This window comes from Hyaena hyaena, unplaced genomic scaffold (genome assembly GCF_003009895.1).
Source record: "Hyaena hyaena isolate Hyena2069 unplaced genomic scaffold, ASM300989v1 scaffold_65, whole genome shotgun sequence".
NCBI classification, from domain to species: domain Eukaryota; kingdom Metazoa; phylum Chordata; class Mammalia; order Carnivora; family Hyaenidae; genus Hyaena; species Hyaena hyaena.
Genome location: NW_024080697.1, coordinates 351,252 through 367,928, shown reverse-complemented (window position 1 = coordinate 367,928; position 16,677 = coordinate 351,252). Strand labels below are relative to the sequence as shown.

At 48.3% G+C, this 16,677-nt stretch overlaps 1 protein-coding gene across 4 annotated transcripts in view; it reads left to right on the top strand.

Annotated features, from left to right (window-relative positions):
* MIDEAS (mitotic deacetylase associated SANT domain protein) overlaps positions 1 to 16,677 on the top strand; it is a 67,280-nt gene that overhangs the window by 42,413 nt on the left and 8,190 nt on the right. For all 4 annotated transcript variants that reach the window (XM_039232255.1, XM_039232253.1, XM_039232257.1 and 1 more), the window contains 8 exons: positions 813 to 2,515; positions 3,883 to 4,182; positions 9,698 to 10,043; positions 12,125 to 12,191; positions 12,653 to 12,795; positions 12,899 to 13,002; positions 13,522 to 13,597; positions 14,229 to 14,317. In XM_039232255.1, the coding sequence (XP_039088186.1) occupies positions 1,052 to 2,515; positions 3,883 to 4,182; positions 9,698 to 10,043; positions 12,125 to 12,191; positions 12,653 to 12,795; positions 12,899 to 13,002; positions 13,522 to 13,597; positions 14,229 to 14,317 (2,589 nt within the window). In that variant the 5' untranslated portion in view covers positions 813 to 1,051. The remainder of the gene's footprint in view (positions 1 to 812; positions 2,516 to 3,882; positions 4,183 to 9,697; positions 10,044 to 12,124; positions 12,192 to 12,652; positions 12,796 to 12,898; positions 13,003 to 13,521; positions 13,598 to 14,228; positions 14,318 to 16,677) is intronic.

Sequence of the window (16,677 nt, the reverse complement as noted above, 5' to 3'; positions counted from 1 at the left end):
TAGCAATCTGCATCCCCTCAATATTGTAGTTATGCTTGTCCTTTGCTCTTTGCTCCGGAGCTCTTCGGCAGTGGAGGAGGGAAGGTGGGGATTGCTGACCAGCTACCAGGCTGGAGCCTGCCTCCAGCCAGCCAGGGCTGCAAAACAGGTTCTGTGCTGGTTTAAGGAAGGCTCCGCAGCCGTGGTCCCACCCTGCAGCTCCTCCCAGGGGTAGGGCCAGAACTGCACATACCCTTCTAGGGCCTCACCTACATGCCTCAGTGCAAAGGATGTGAGCCTAGCCCTGGGCCTTGGGCTCTGCAAGGACTTGGTGGGCTCCCCATCCTGGAGCCACATGGTTAGTTAGGAATGACTCCTGTTGTCTCTACTTCCTGTATTTGAGATTTGCTGGGAGCAAAGGAGGCACTGGCTGCATAAAGCACCTTCTGGGTCTGGTGGGGAGGCTACCGCATGGACAGATACACTCAACCAGCTGGGCAACCCAGATCTGGCTGAGAAGACGGGAGCCCAACAGTGGGCTTTGTCACTCCTTTTCCCACCTGGCTGCAGGAGCTCAGACTGGATCTCAGCCCCACTTGTTCCCAGGGTGATGCCTTTGTGTCGGGTACAGATTACACAGCCAAATGCTGCAGGGTGAGGTGGTGGGATAAAGAGAGTCACAAAGCACTGCCTTCTGGTAGTTCCCCTAAGGTTCTGGCTCCTGCGTCTCCTGTGCTGCTCTGTGAACTTGGGCCCCTCCCTCACACTTGTGCTGACATCCGGGGCATCCTGGGAGGCTATGACTGACACTGTCACTATTCTTCTGTCTGCAGGCTCCAGGGTCCTGTGGAACATCATGAAGTAGACGAGCCCAGGAGCCTCTCCACAAGGAGCAAGGAAGAGCCAACAGTTCTTTCACCCTGTTCCTGACCTCACCCCCCAGTATTTTCCCCTCCCCTTGCTCTGCCCCCACTGGCTCCTGGACTAGAGCTGGGCTTCCAGCAGAACATCCCCACAGGGGATGGGCAGCTGGTGAAGTAGGACTCACTACCAGGGCCCAGTTGGCCACACCATGAACTTCCAGGCCCAGCCCAAGGCTCAGAACAAGCGGAAGCGTTGCCTCTTTGGGGACCAGGAACCAGCTCCCAAGGAGCAGCCCCCACCCCTGCAGGCCCCCCAGCAGCCCCCAGCCCCTCCACAGTCCACCAGAGTGAAGGAGGAGCCTTACTTTGGGCACGAGGGTCCGGCAGGGGCCGCCCCTGTCTCCCAGCCGGTGGAGCTGCCCCCTCCAAACAGCCTGGCTCTGCTGAACTCTGTGGTGTATGGTTCCGAGCGGACCACGGCAGCCATGTTGTCCCAGCAGGTGGGCTCCGTCAAGTGGCCCAACTCTGTGATGGCTCCAGGGCGGGGCCCTGAGCGCGGAGGCGGTGGGGGTGTCAGTGACAGTGGCTGGCAGCAGCAGCCGGGCCAGCCTCCACCCCACTCAACATGGAACCGCCACAGCCTGCCCCTTTACAGCGGACCCAAGGGGAGCCCTCACCCTAGCATGGGGGTCTCTACCTACTATAGCCACCCCGAGGCACTGAAGCGGGAGAAAGGAGGTGGGCCGCAGCTGGACCGCTACGGAAATGCCGTGCGGCCAATGATGCCACAGAAAGTGCAGCTGGAGGTAGGGCGGCCCCAGACGCCCCTAAACTCTTTCCATGTGGCCAAGAAGCCCCCAAACCAGACACTGCCCCTGCAGCCCTTCCAGCTGGCGTTTGGCCACCAGGTGAACCGGCAGGTCTTCCGGCAGGGCCCACCGCCCCCCAACCCCGTTGCAGCTTTCCCACCTCAGAAGCAGCCACAGCAGCAGCCGCAGCAGCAGCAGGCCGCCCTTCCCCAGATGCAGCTCTTTGAGAACTTCTATTCCATGCAGCAGCCGCCCTCTCAGCAGCCCCAGGACTTTGGCTTGCAGCCGGCCGGGCCCCTGGGGCAGTCCCACCTGGCTCACCACAGCATGGCGCCCTACCCCTTCCCCCCCAACCCTGATATGAACCCAGAACTGCGCAAGGCCCTCCTGCAGGAGTCAGCCCCACAGCCTGTGCTACCTCAATCCCAGATCGCCTTCCCCCGCCGCTCCCGCCGCCTGTCAAAGGAGGGTGTCCTGCCTTCTGCCCCTCTGGATGTGGCTGGCACCCAGCCTGGACAGGAACCCACCAGCAACCTGTTCCTACATCACTGGCCCCCACAGCAGCCACCACCTGGCCCCTTGGGGCACCCCCATTCTGAAGCTCTGGGATTCCCGCTGGAGCTGAGGGAGTCGCAGTTGCTGTCTGATGGGGGAGAGAGACTGGCACCCAACGGTCGGGAGCGGGAGGCTCCCACAATGGGCAACGAGGAGGGCATGCGGGCAGTGGGCACAGGGGACTGTGGGCAGGTGCTACGGGGTGGGGTGATCCAGAGCACTCGACGGAGGCGCCGGGCATCCCAGGAGGCCAATTTGCTGACCCTGGCCCAGAAGGCAGTGGAGCTGGCCTCACTGCAGAACGCAAAGGTGAGAGTGGCATGGGATGGAGGCCTGGCCTGGCAGAGGGCAGGGTGAGCCGTGTCTGTGGCCAGGGGCGAGCAAGTGACTCCAGGTCTATGGGGCAGTTTTCTCATTCCACTGAAGGAAATGAAAGAACCCATGGGCTTCAGGGAGTTCTACAATCCCTGCATGCAAAGAGTCTCTACGTGGGTGCATTTATACATGAAGGAAAGATGAAGCCTATACACACAGGTTTGCAGGCAGGAAGGTGAAAGGCACCGCCATGGGTTGGCTGCTTCATTTGGCACATGAAGGATTGGGAGTTGGGGGAGGTGAAACCATTGCCACATCTGGCATCCTAAAAGGAGAAGGTGGCAGTAGTTCCACAGGTGATGATACTTGTCAAAATGCATCAAACTAATGACAAGTAGGTGCATTCTATTGTATGTAAATTTTACTGGCAATAAAGTTGATTTAAAAGCAACGACAACAACAAGAGGGAAGAGTGAATAGAATTTGAGCACCTCTCTTGTACTTGGAGTTTCTTATACTTATTCAGAAATAGTTTATCATCAAACCCTATGACGGGGATGCTGACATCCTGTTTTATTGCTAAGGAAGCTGAGGCCCAAGAAGGATTTCCAAGGTCAGAAAGCTAAGATAAAGGCCTAGTATCTGACTCTGAAGCCAGGGTTTTCTCTCCTCACTAGGGGTATCAACACCCCCCCCCCCCCCCGCCACGCCAATGCCTACGGCAAGGCTGGCATGTCAGAAGCTGCAGAATTTGACTTCACTCCAGCCAGTTTCCAATGGGGAAAAGATATAAAGACCATTGTTACCTTGTAAAAGGTTCCTTGTTTACTTTCTTTTGCAGAGATAAGTGTTTTTTGATTAGTTTTTTGTAAGTTTTTAAATTTATTTTGAGACAGAGAGAGAGAGAGGAAGGGAGGAGGAGAGAGAATTCCAAGCAGGCTCCACACTGACACAGCACAGAGCCTGATTAGGACTCAAACTCTTGAACTGTGAGATCATGACCTGAGCCGAAATCAAGAGTCAGATGCTTAACTGACTGAGCCACCCTGGTGCCTTATCAGAGATAAGTTTTGAATTTAGATACTAGTGCATGTGCCACGCACTGTGCAGGTCAAACAAAACACACCACGTGTGGCCTGAGATGGCCATCTGGGGACCCCTGCATCAGGCCAGGATTGGATGACCTGGCAGAAGGGAGGTTATGGAGAGTATTTGGGCATGTGGTGAGAGAAAAGGTATTTAGGGAAAGACCACTGGGGAACCATCATGGGTTCTTGAATCAAATGTGACTAGGGGGTCCTGGACTTATTAGGACTTATCTTCTAAATCTTACCTCCATTCCCCTCCTTCTCCTTCTCCAGGATGCCAATGGCTCTGAGGAGAAGCGGAAAAGTGTGTTGGCTTCAACCACCAAGTGTGGGGTGGAATTTTCTGAGCCTTCTTTAGCTGCCAAGCGAGCACGAGAGGACAGCGGGATGGTACCCCTCATCATCCCAGTGTCTGTGCCTGTGCGGACTGTGGACCCAACTGAGGCAGCCCAAGCTGGAGGTGTTGATGAGGATGGAAAGGGTCCTGAGCAGAACCCCACTGAACACAAGCCATCAGTCATTGTCACCCGCAGGCGGTCCACTCGTATTCCTGGGGCTGATGCTCCAGCTCAGGTAGGAGAGGTTCCCTGTGCAAACACCTATAGTACCTGTGTGCTCCTGGGGGACTAGTACCCTGTGAGAAAAAGGAGAGCATGGTAGTATAAGAGGGATTCAAGCAACCTGAGGAAATACTGTTTATATTTTCCAAACCAAACTTATGGGTAAATGCACTTAGGGGAGACAATGAGACAGTGTTATACTTGAACTGAAACTGCTTATGAAAATCTAGGATGTGTGAATCTCTCATTTTAGGTCAGAAAATTTTGGCCTCTAATGTGGGACAGATTTTGTGCTAGGCACTGGGATGTAGAGATGTTTACTTGTCTGGTCAATATAAATATATATATATATATATATATGTTGAAATCTATGGTTGGGGTTTTATCTTTTTAGTTTTTTGTCGGTATTTGTTTTATACATTTTGATGCAGTGTTATTACTTGCATACTCATTTAGAAGTGGATTAGACACTTCATCATTATGAAATGTTTCTTTTTACCTTTACTAATCTTTTTGCCTCTTTTTTAAAAATGTTTATTTTGGAGAGAAAGAAAGAGAGAAAGAGAGTGCATGTGCATGAGCGGTGGAGGGGCAGAGAGAGAGGGAGACAAGGGATCCGTAGGAAGCTCTGCGCTGACAGCAGAGAGCCTGATGTGGGGCTTGAACTCACGAACTGTGAGGTCATGACCTGAGCTGAAGTCGGATGCTTAACTGACTAAGCCACCCAGGCACCTCTCTTTTTGTCTCTTAAAATCTATTTTGTGAAATATTTCATTTTATTTCATTTCATTTAGAGAGAGAGAAAGATCATGAGTATGGGGTTAGAGAGGGACAGAGAGAATCTGAGGCAGCCTCCGAGCTCTCAGCACAGAGCTCAATCCCACCAACCATGAGATCATGACCTGAGCCCAAACCGAGAGCTGGATACTTAACTGACTGAGCCACCCAGGTGCTCCTGCTTTGTGAAATATTTAGCTTTCTTTTGGTTAGTATTGCAAGGAAGAGGATAAGATGTGTATCTTTTCCATCTTTTTACTTTGAACACTTATCCTTAAAGTATATCTTTCAAGTGGCATATAATTGGGGTTTGTTATTACCTGTTCTAACAATCTTTGTCTTTTAGAGTGTTGATACGGTTTGCATTTAATGTAATTACTGATATACTTGGGTTTAAATTTGTCCTATACTTTTTGCTTTATATATTCCACAGTGCCTCTTCTGTTCCCCCCCCCCCCCCAGTTTGGATTAATTGGGTTTGTTATTCCATTTCCCCTCTATACTAATATATTATTTATATACCTGTTTATTCCTTATTCTTATTTATTTACTGAATTATTACTCTTTCAGTAATTACCCAAGCAGCCTTTCTTTCCTGATTTAATAGGAGGGAATGAAGCCCCACAAAAAGGAATTTGAGTGACTAGTTTTTCGATTCACTGGAGGATGGCACATAGCTTGTACCCTCCTAGATGCACAGGCAAGAAGCTAAATCATTACATACAGTGAAACTTTATGACATTAGAGCTTAATTCTCTGGTTTAGAAGAGCTACTAGAGAGTAAAATATGCATTCTTGGCTTATTGAAATCTAATATAAATTAGTATTTTACCTCTTCCAGAACAATGCAAAGTTCTTACAACACTTTAACTCCATTTTTCACTAATCTCTAACTTATAGAATTATTAACATGTATTCTCATTCTTTAAATATTTTAACATCACTAGGATGGTATAACATCATTGTTTTTGTTAAGTTTAAAATTTTAATTCCAATATAGTTAGCATATGGTATTATATTAATTTTAAGTGTACAATCTAGTGACTCAACAATTCTATACATTACTCAGTGATAGCATTATTGTTTTGGTTCAGTTGTTCATTTTAGCCTGAAAGACTTTATGTATTTGTTGTTTTTTATTTCTTCTTGTATCTCCAAGCTTCTATCTCAGATCATTTATGTGCTGCTTGAAGAGTATTCCTTAGTATTTCCTTTAGGGTGAATCTGTTAATGATGAAGTTTATTAGTCTTTGATTGTCTGAACATGTTTTTGTTTCTTCATTTTTGAAGCTGGGTAGAGAATTCTGTGTTGGTTGTTATTTTCTCTTAGCACTAAAAGGATATATCATTCTATAGTCCTCAGACTTCCTTTGTAGTTATGGTGTTGGGAAGTCACCATTAGCCATATTGTTGCTTCTTTGAATGTAGGCTGTCTCTTTTTTTTTTTTAGTTTTTTAATGTTTGTTTATTTTTGAGAGACAGAGAGAGACAGAGTGCAAGTGGGGGAGGGCCAGAGGCAGAGGGAGACACAGAATCCAAAGCAGGCTCCAGGCTTCGAGCTGTGAGCACAGACCCTGATGCAGGGCTTGAACTCACCAACTGTGAGATTATGACCTCAGCAGAAGAAGTTGGATGCTTCACTGACTGAGCCACCCAGGTGCCCCAAGCTATTTTTTAATCTGGTTGCTTTTAAACTTTTTTTTTTTTTTTTTTTTGCCATTGGTTTTCACCAGTTTTTGTTGTTATACCTGCTGGTTTTCTTTGTATTTATCCTGTTTAGAGTTTGTAGTCCTTCTTAAATATTTCTTCTGTCCCATTTTCTCTCTTCTCTCCTTCTGGGACTCTAGTTACACATTTCTAAGAGTTTTGCACCATAACCCCCTATTTTGTCTGTCATGCATTTTTCTGTATTTTCCATTTTTCTCTTAGTCTGGACTATCTTTCAGTTTACTCATTCTCTCTTTAGCTGTATCTAATATGCTGTTAAGCCCAGTCACTGAGTTCTTATTTTTAAGTTATTTTTTTCAGTTCCTGAATTTCTACTTGGTTCATTTTTAGAGTTTCTAATTCTTTGATGAAATTTTCAACCATTTATTTTATTGCATAACTTAAGCATAGTTTCCTTAAAGTTTACGTCTGATAACTCCATGAATGGGATGTCCATGGGTCTCTTTCTGTTATGTTACTTCTTGTTTTTAAGTCACATTTTGTTCTGTTGTATATTTGGTGAGTTTTAATTGCATGGCAGGCATGTATGAAAAATTGTTGAGGTAATTAAAGACTCTGGATGTTGTTCTCGTCTTCCAGAGAAGATTTATCTTTGCATCTGACAGGTAGCAAAGGGCATTAGCAATCCTGAATTATTTTTATTTAATCAGAGATTGAAATGAGATGATTTTAAATTGGGCAGTATTCCACATGTGGACTAGTCTATTTCTGATTCACTTTTATTCTGAGGAGATAGCCCTTTGGAGTCCCAATCCAAAGCCTGCAGGTTTATCAGGCTCTCCTTCCTTGGCAAGCCCTAAACTCCATTTAGTTGCTCAGCTTCCCACTTACCTCATCCAGTAATGTACCCACCTCTAAGGAAAGCACAACTCCAAATGCTGGGCTCACCTTTTTCACTTTCTTTCTTTTCCTGTATCTTGGCTCATCAAGTCTTTGCCAACGTATTTGCTCTCTGATACCATCAAAACTGTGGTTTTTATACTGAGCCTGGATTTTCTAGTTATTGTCAGCTGGAGAGTTAGCCTATGAGCCCGTCCTCTGTAACAGAAAAGGGAGCTTTAAGATTATCATGAGCAGCACAGTCTCTACTCTCTGGGGTCTTATTCTCTGGTTGTGACAGAGGTTGGAGGCTAAAGGCCTCAGTTTATCCTGAGGATGGCAAGAAGGAGCCCGAACAACTACACAGCTCAACATACCCATTTCATAGATGAGGAAATAGGTCCAGAAAAGTCAAGAGACTTACTTACGTTTATATAGCCAAATAATGACAGAGGTAGCCCTGGAATTTGGATCTCCTGCATCCCCGCCTGTGAGTACTTTCACTACACCAGGCTTAGGAGGAGGTTTATTTATTTATTTTTTTTGGTTACTTGTTTATTTAGTTATTTATTTTTCCTTGTATTATAGATATTTTAATCTTGCACAAAAGTATAGAGAATGGTAAAATGGACCTAAATATTTAGTCATCACCCAACTTTAATGGTTTTCAAAATGTAGCCAATCTTTTTTTTTACTTGTATATCTATTTTTCCTTGCGACTGGTTTTTTTTTTTATTTTTGAAGCAAATCCCAAACATCATATCATTAAATTCATAAATATTTAGGTTTGTATCTGAAGTACATTATATATAAGGTTTCTTCCTTTCTTTCTTCCTTCCTTCCTAATCTCAATATTATTATCACACCTAAAAAAATCAATACAAAAAATATTGTCAAAAATAGTTTAATTTCATTTCTCTTATTACAAGATTACAAGTCATTACAGCTAACTGAGTCCATATTAGATATCTTGTCTAGCAAGTTTTGGGACCTTTGGCTCCACTGGGTTTTTTTCTGTGCAATCATCTTGTTCCCCTAAGGGAGTAAGAATGAACCATTTCATTTCTTCCTAGTCTATAGAAAAGGAAAGAGGGCACAACTGGGTAAAGGACATGGCCAAGACCTCATGGAGAGTCAGTGGCCTCTACTGAAAGGTGTTGTGGGAGCTGTACACAGGGAGAGGGGGAAAGCCTACTCTATCCAGGTCTACTTAGTCAATGTGGCCAACCTCACCTGTTGGCCAACTCTGCGCCCAGGGAGATGATCTGGATGTTGCTTACTCTCTAGGGTTCTATTCTCTTTTGAGAGGATACAAATGGAGCAGAGAAAGGCCTCTATTCCCTTACAGCTCTACCATCTATTCTATGTGGAGCCCCATGAGGCATACTGAGCAGGGGGAAGTGTAAGCTAGGAGTGCTAACCTTTGACAGCGTAAGTAGGCTGGTCTGTTATCGTAGGACTAATACTATGAGAAAAAGTTCTGTGAGGACAAGACTGTCTTCTTCCTTTTGTGATCCTATGCCAAGCTTAGGTCTTGGCACCCAGTAGGGAGCTCCATCTAATACAGAGCTTGATAGCAGCTAGTATTTATTGAGTAATTACTACATGTCAGTTATTGTTCTCAGTGATTTCCACACATTAATTCATTCAGTCCTCATAGCTAATCCATTTGGTAGGTACTTACTATTCCCATGTTAAAAGTGATGATGCACAGAGAAGTTAAGAAGTTTTAAGTGGTAAGTAAAGGAGGTAGATCCCATTCTAAGCAATCCAGCTGCAGAGCCTGGGTCCTTAACTACTACAGTTCCCTGCCCAATAGCATACTTCACATTAGATGTTGGGAACTATGGCCTATGGGCCATATCCAGACCTACCAATGGATTTTACATTTTATCTTTTTAATATTTAAAAGGATCATTTAAAAAGAGTGGGGAAGAGGGGAAGAAGAAGAATATGTAACAGAGACTGCGTGCAGCCCACAAAGCCTACATTTATTACCTGGCCCTTTACAGAAAGTTTGCTGACCCCTGCCCTAGTGGAGACTGTAAGAAGGGTTTTTGGACCTGCTCCCTGTCTCGGACTTGCGTTGGTGGGTGTAGTGGGCAGACTAAGTTCCAAAGGTGAGACTGACCAGCAGTGGTCAAGACTTCAGTTTCCCCAGCACATAAGACGCTGAGCTATTTTGGTTCTGTTTCCTTCTCCAGGCTGAGGACATGAATGTCAAGTTGGAAGGGGAACCTTCAGTGCGGAAACCAAAGCAGCGGCCACGGCCTGAGCCCCTGATCATCCCCACCAAGGCTGGCACTTTCATTGCCCCTCCCGTCTACTCCAACATCACCCCATACCAGAGCCACCTGCGCTCTCCTGTCCGCCTAGCCGACCATCCCTCTGAGCGGAGTTTTGAGCTACCCCCCTACACCCCTCCCCCCATCCTCAGCCCTGTGCGGGAAGGCTCTGGCCTCTATTTCAATGCTATCATGTCAACCAGCAGCATCCCAGCCCCTCCTCCCATCACGCCAAAGAGTGCCCATCGCACCCTGCTCCGGTCTAGTGAGTGACCCACCTTCAGGGGCCATGGGGGCAGGGAATGTGGGGAGGGAGGGCAGTGGGCAGGAAGGAGACCTGCCCTGCTGCTAAGGCTGCTGGGGATTGGGCTGGAACACTGGGAAGAGGGGCTCCACTCTCTTTGAGAGAGAAAAGGTGGTTCTCCTGGTTCAGGAACAGACAGGGATGGAGGAAGGGAGTGTTGGCCCAATTGCTTGGGTTCAAATCCCAATTCCACAATTTACTGTTATGTTTCCCTGTGCAAGTCATTTAAACTCTCTGGGCTTCAGTTTCTTCACTATTTAATTGAGGATAGTAGTAGTACTTGATTGTTGGTGAAGTTGCCAATTTAATCTAATTTTGGATCCACAAATAGCAGTTTCCTATGGTTCAACCTCATAGTCAACTCACGGGGTTGTGGTGAGGTTCAGATGCATTAACAAATGTAAAGCACTTAAAACACCATGCCTGGAGCATCACATTTGCTTTTAGTATTACGCGGTAGATTCTGCCTCCTGAGGCTCTTAAACAGTTGTTTTGGCCAAGAGCAGACATTTTGGCTGGCCTGGGTGGTGAATTGTTGAAAAATGTGGCCCACTCCACAAAAAGATCCACTTCCTCTGAAAAAAATGGGATAATCTTATCTCGTAGTTTGGTAGAGGATTAAGTGGGAATAAACACTACCAGAGGTAGAACAAGGGTGAGGCCTGGCCATCACTAGCTTAACCTTTGACCCTGACCTTCCATGGCCTAGCTCTCTGGTGCCCCCTGGTGTCTGTGGGTGAAAAATGGCTCACCCTGGGCTGGCTGACCTTCTGCCCTCTCACGTACCTACCAAGCTTCTCTCCGTTCCTGGGTTGTGCAGGAAGAAATCCCTGTAGAGACCAGACTGGCAGCAAAGAGAGGCCTGTCCATCCATGAGTATTTATTGAGTACTTGGGCATAAAGCATTGAACTGGGTCCTGTGAAGGCTCCAGTAGTGTATGGGACAGCATGGTCTGTTCTAAAGAGAGCACAGGGTCATTAGGGAGTTAACAAGGAAACCTGGGAGACAGAAAAGCAGAGGTTCTCGGCAAAGTGGGATCAGCAGGCAGTGAGTGAGGGAGACCCTAAGCTCCAAAGCCTGCAGAGCCTAGTAGCCTGGGGTGGTGAGAAAGCCTTCAGGAGAGGGCGGGGCTAGAGCTGAGGGCTTGAACAAGGAAGAAGGTGGGGAGGGCATACTCCATACTCGGCAAAGGAAATGAGTGGTGCAAAGGCCTGGAGGTAGGATCATGCAGGAAGAGTGAGGAGCCGTGAGTAAGCAGTCAGCCTTGGATCCGGGGTCCAGGCAAAGGGGTGATGGGAGACATAGATGAAGGAGAGCTGCATGCGTGAGCTGAGGAGTTCAGCTTTTATTGCAAGTTGCAAGGGGAGGGGAGGGGGTGGGTGGGTAGGGAGGAGTCAGCAAAGATTTTGTTTTTGAAGCAGGGAGTGTCTCCATGTGGGGCACTAAGATAAGTTCAGGAGAAACTAAGGCAGAGAATACAACATGGAAGTAAGGAGATATAAACAGGGATCTCCTTCACTACGTTGCTAGTGTGCTGAAAGTTTCAGCTTCTTTACTAGAGCAAGCATAGTTTAATGTTGGTGTTAATTCTGTAGTATGGAAGCTTCTGGGGCAGGGACCCAGCTTTGGGTAGTGATAGTAGTAGTAGTCATAGTAGTAGTAGTAGTAGTAGTAGTAGTAGTAGTAGTAGTAGTACTAGCAGCAGCAGCAGCAATAATAATAGCTAATATTTATTGAGGGCGAGGCTTTGTGCATGATTTCATTCAGTCCTCACATTAACCCTAGGAGGTAGGTAGTAATAGCCCCTTGCAGCAGGTGTGAAAACAGAAGCACCCACGTGCTTGGCAAAGTCACAGTTAGTCGTCACAGTTGCAGGCTGAGGAGCCAGGATTTAGTGTGCCTGATTTCCAAGTATGAGTCTCTGTGAGTCACTGCCATGGCTCTTGTGCAAACAGAGCAGCCACGTAGGGTGAGGGTGGGAGGGGGGCGGCTTGCTGAAGGGAGGAGGGTGCGATTCACCAACGTGCCTTTTGTCCCATAGATAGCGCTGAAGTCACCCCACCTGTCCTCTCTGTGATGGGGGAGGCCACCCCAGTGAGCATCGAGCCGTAAGTGCAGCCCTACCTCTGGTCCATGGCATGAGGGTGGCCGATGGGGTCCGGTGCACGCAGGCCCTGTTAAGTAGAGGAGGGTTGTGTGGATCCCACAGAAGTCTGAACAGGCCTCTGAGATTCTGCAGTTGGCTCTGGGCTTTATGGTCTCTTGCCTAAAGGAAAGGACCAGCTTGGTTTGAATTTGCCTCTGAGGAGAATTGGCAGGGCAGTCCAGGAGACTCTTTCCCTCTCTGTAAATGTGCAGCTTCTCTTCATTCCAACCTCTGGGCCTTGTCTTTCTGGCAGTACTGGCTCCCCTTTGCCAGGCTGTCCTCCTGGAAGTCAGATTCCTTTACGCTCAGTTGAGGTCTTGCTCAGCGTCTGCCGATGACCCCGCATCTTCCTCCATCCCAGAGAGAAACACTCCCCGTGCCCACGAGGTGAGGCCTCACTCCCTGCCCTTTCCACCCCTGCAGACGGATCAACGTGGGCTCCCGGTTCCAAGCGGAAATCCCCTCGATAAGGGATCGCGCTCTGGCAGCTGCAGACCCCCACAAGGCTGACTTGGTGTGGCAGCCGTGGGAGGACCTCGAGAGCAGCCGGGAGAAGCAGAGGCAAGGTGAGGGGGGCCTGCACCAGCGAGTGAAGGTGGGTTGTTGGGCAGGTGGCTGGGCCGGGCCTTGAACGTGATTTCTTCTCCTCCCTTCCCACGCTTGCTCCAGTGGAAGACCTGTTGACAGCTGCCTGCTCCAGTATTTTCCCTGGAGCTGGCACCAACCAGGAGCTGGCCCTGCACTGTCTGCATGAGTCCAGGGGAGACATCCTGGTGAGACAGTGGCCCTGGCAGAGGGAGGGACCCTGAGGGAGGCTGGCCTAGATCCACGTCTGCTGCCCAGGAGCCAGGGCTGCTGGAGTGCTGATTGAAGGCAGGCAGGGGGGTTTGAGCAGGTTGCAGGTTGGACGGGCTCCACCTAAGGCAGTCCTAGTTCCAAACTCTAGACTTTGCCGCACAGGGTCCTCTCGTTTACCCTAGTCCCTGATTTTGGGTCAGGGAGTCCCCACCCTCAGAAAGGCTGTCTGTCACTGAGGGCTTTATTCACCTGTGGCTGTCTGCCTCGGGGGCCACATGTTCTCTCTAAAGAGGCCTGGTTCCTGAGCCGCTCCACCCTCCATGGCCTCACCCTCTTGCCCCTCAGCAGTTATGCAGGGGCAAAACTAACTCATCTTACTCACCTCACAACTCGGAGGGCTGCAGAGGCCTTCTGAATTTTGCCTGGCACCTAGGATGCTCAGCCTACCATGTGACCCCTGCAGGGCCCTGAACTTTTCCTCACTTCCCCTTCAGGAAACGCTGAATAAGCTGCTACTGAAGAAGCCCCTGCGGCCCCATAACCACCCACTGGCAACTTATCACTACACAGGTGAGCCTGGGCCCTGGAGCCTCAAGGGGTCTCCAGCACCATTGGGGCCCCACTTGGCACTGAGTCACAGCCCCAGGTGGGGGTGAGATGGGGGGCAGATAAGCCAGAAGCCAGAGTGAAAGGACTGACCCCAAAGATGAGGTAGTTCTCAAAGAGCTTCCTGTGCCCTGAAGGGGCAGAGAGAAAGGTATGGGCAGGTGGGAGCCTATGCAGGCAAAACAGTCCATGGCAAGGGGCAAGGGACAGGAATCGAGGGAGTGCCATCCAAATTGGCATCAGGTGCCTGGAACTTAGACAATCCCTAGAGTGCCGTGTCCTATCTGGGCACTGTGCTTTAAAAGGGACAGTGACCAAATGGCATAATCACAGCACCCTCTGATCCCTGGTGAGTGGTACATCTAGTGTGTGCCAGGCAGAGCAGCAAGGGTCCCACGTGCAGTAGCTCCTTGAGTCCCCACCACAATGGTGAGGTGGCTTGTAGGACCCGGTCCCAGTTCTCAAGTGTGGAGAGTGAGGCACAGAGGCTGGTAAGTGACGGAAGCAGGATGTGGATCTGGCGACCTCACACTTTTCTGCTGTTTGCTCACAGCCCCCTCCACTTCACTACCCTGGCTCCCTCTTTGCCCCACAGGTTCTGACCAGTGGAAGGTGGCTGAGAGGAAGCTGTTCAATAAGGGCATTGCCATCTATAAGAAGGATTTCTTCCTGGTGCAGCAGCTGGTGAGCTGGGGCTGTTTCAGGGGCAAGAGGCAGCCAGAGGCGGGCTGTGTGATTTGGGGCTCCCTCTGCCGGTGGTGGACTTGCAGTCTCTCTGAAAAAGCAGTCAGGTTAATGGCACTAAGCACTGTCAGAATTTTCTAAACAAAACAAGGGGAAAAGATTGGGCCTATCCTCCCCTTGGATCCACACCTTCTTCCCTCCCATTAGGGTGGGATGGCCATGCTGGGGTGCGGGGGAGGTCTCAGAAGGAGGCGTGAGTGGGCAGACCCAGTGGTGTCGGACTTCAGAGAGTGACTTACCTATGGGAGAACCGGAGGAGAAGGAAGGCTGCAGACAGCGGTGAGCCATTCCCCAGGGGGCTGGAGTACCTCAAAAGCAACAATTAGTATGTGGAGGAGAGGTCACCCTAAGATGAGGGGAGCTGAGAGCCAATAAGTGACTGTATAACCGACCCCGGTGGGGGGGTGCTGCCTACATCCTGTAACGCAAGGCTTCCTTCCAGTAACTCAGCTGACCAAGGAGAGGAGGCCAAGCTGACTTTTCCTAAATTATCTTGCCTCTCCCCATGTTCTTCTGGGAGAAGATTGCTTTGCTAATCCAAGAACTTGCATCTTTCCAGCAGCCCTGTCTCATAAAATCTCAGCTGTGTGGACCACTGAGGGAATAGGGTTTCCATGAATGTTCTCTTTCCTCCTGGAATTGTAGATTGTGTGAGGACAGCTCTGGGGACTGGACAAAGTACGGATGAATTCCTTCTACAAGGGCCCTGTTGTGAGAACAATCATTTGCTGGGTTTCAGTAACATTCCATTCCCTGATTGGGCAATATTTCTGCGAAGTACATGCCTGTGAAATTCACTGTGGTGCTCCTAACGCCTTAATGAAAAGAGCAGACTGTTAGTCACACAAATGATCAGAAAGAGTTGATAACAAAAGTGTAAACAGGATCTAATTAGTAAATCTGTGACTGGGCCATTCCTGTGAGACAGAGCATATCTGTTTCCTCCTCAGGGGCAGAGAACTCACTGACCCCTTGGGTTCTGTAGACAGGACTTCCCAGCTCCCTCTGCGGCCCAGCAGTTGGCTGAGCAGTCTGGGAGCCCGGGGGAGAAAGGGCAGAGTCAGAGCAAAGAGCCTCTGTGTGTGGGAAATCAGTCTGGAAACTAAACCCAGTAGCCAGATGGATTTCAGATCTTGGGAAGCCCTCGGAAGTCATCTTATCCGTGAAGAGACTTGCCTGAGGTCACACGGTCATTTAGTGGCAGAGTTAGGAGTGAGACTTGGGCCTTCTGCTTCCTTTCCAGGTTTTCCAGAGCTTTCTTGTTAGTTGAGTCCCTTTCTGATATAGGAGTTTAACATTCCTCTATCCTCACTTGTCAGTTGCTGTTCCCCAGGGGGAATGACAGTGTTGCCCAGATTGTTGAAGGGAGTCTGTGTTGCCAGGTCTGGGCTGGCTCTGAACGGGGGTGATGTTTTCACCCCTAACTATTTATTTTGAAAAACTTGAAACTTACAGAAAAATTGAAAGAATAGTACCATAAACACCTATGCATTCCTCATTTAGATTTACCAGTTGTTAACATTTGTCACAGTTGCTTTCCCTCTTTCTCTGTCTATACTTAAATTTATATACGCACTTATTCATCTCTCTGAACTAGTCATTAAAAGTACGTTACAAGGGGTGCTGAGGTGGCTCAGTTGGTTGAGTGTCCAACTCTTTTTTTTTTTAATGTTTATTTATTTATTTTGAAAGAGTGAGAGCAGTGAAGGGAGGAGAGAGAGAATCCCAAGCAGACTCTTTATTGCCAGTGTAGAACCTGATTGGGGGGGGGGGGGGCTCGAATCCATGAACTGTTAAGGTCAGGACCTGAGCCAAAACCAAGAGTTGAATGCTTAAGCCATTGAGCCACCCAGGTGCCCCAAGCATCAAACTCTTGATTTCAGTTCAGGTCATGATCCCAGAGTCTTGGACTGAGACCTGTATTGGGCTCTGCACTGAGCATGGAGCCTGCTCAAGATTCTCTCTCGCCTTCTCTCTCTTTCTCTCCCTCTCTCTCCAGCAAATGCTCTCTCTCTTAAAAAATTTTTTTGAAAGGTATGTTACAGACTTGATCCAAGCATCTCTTAAGAACAGGGATATTCTCATGCAAAACCACAATACTATTATCACACCCAAGAAATTAAAACTGATAACAATATTCTCTAATATGCAGTCCCTATTCAAATCTCCCCAATGGCTCTATGTTGTCCTTTTTAGCTTTTTTTTTTTTCTTCCTAATAGTGCTGAAGCATTGGTTAATTGAATTAGTCAGTGGTTTGTTCAGAGCAAGCATTGGAGAAATGCCTGTATTTCTTGGGTTT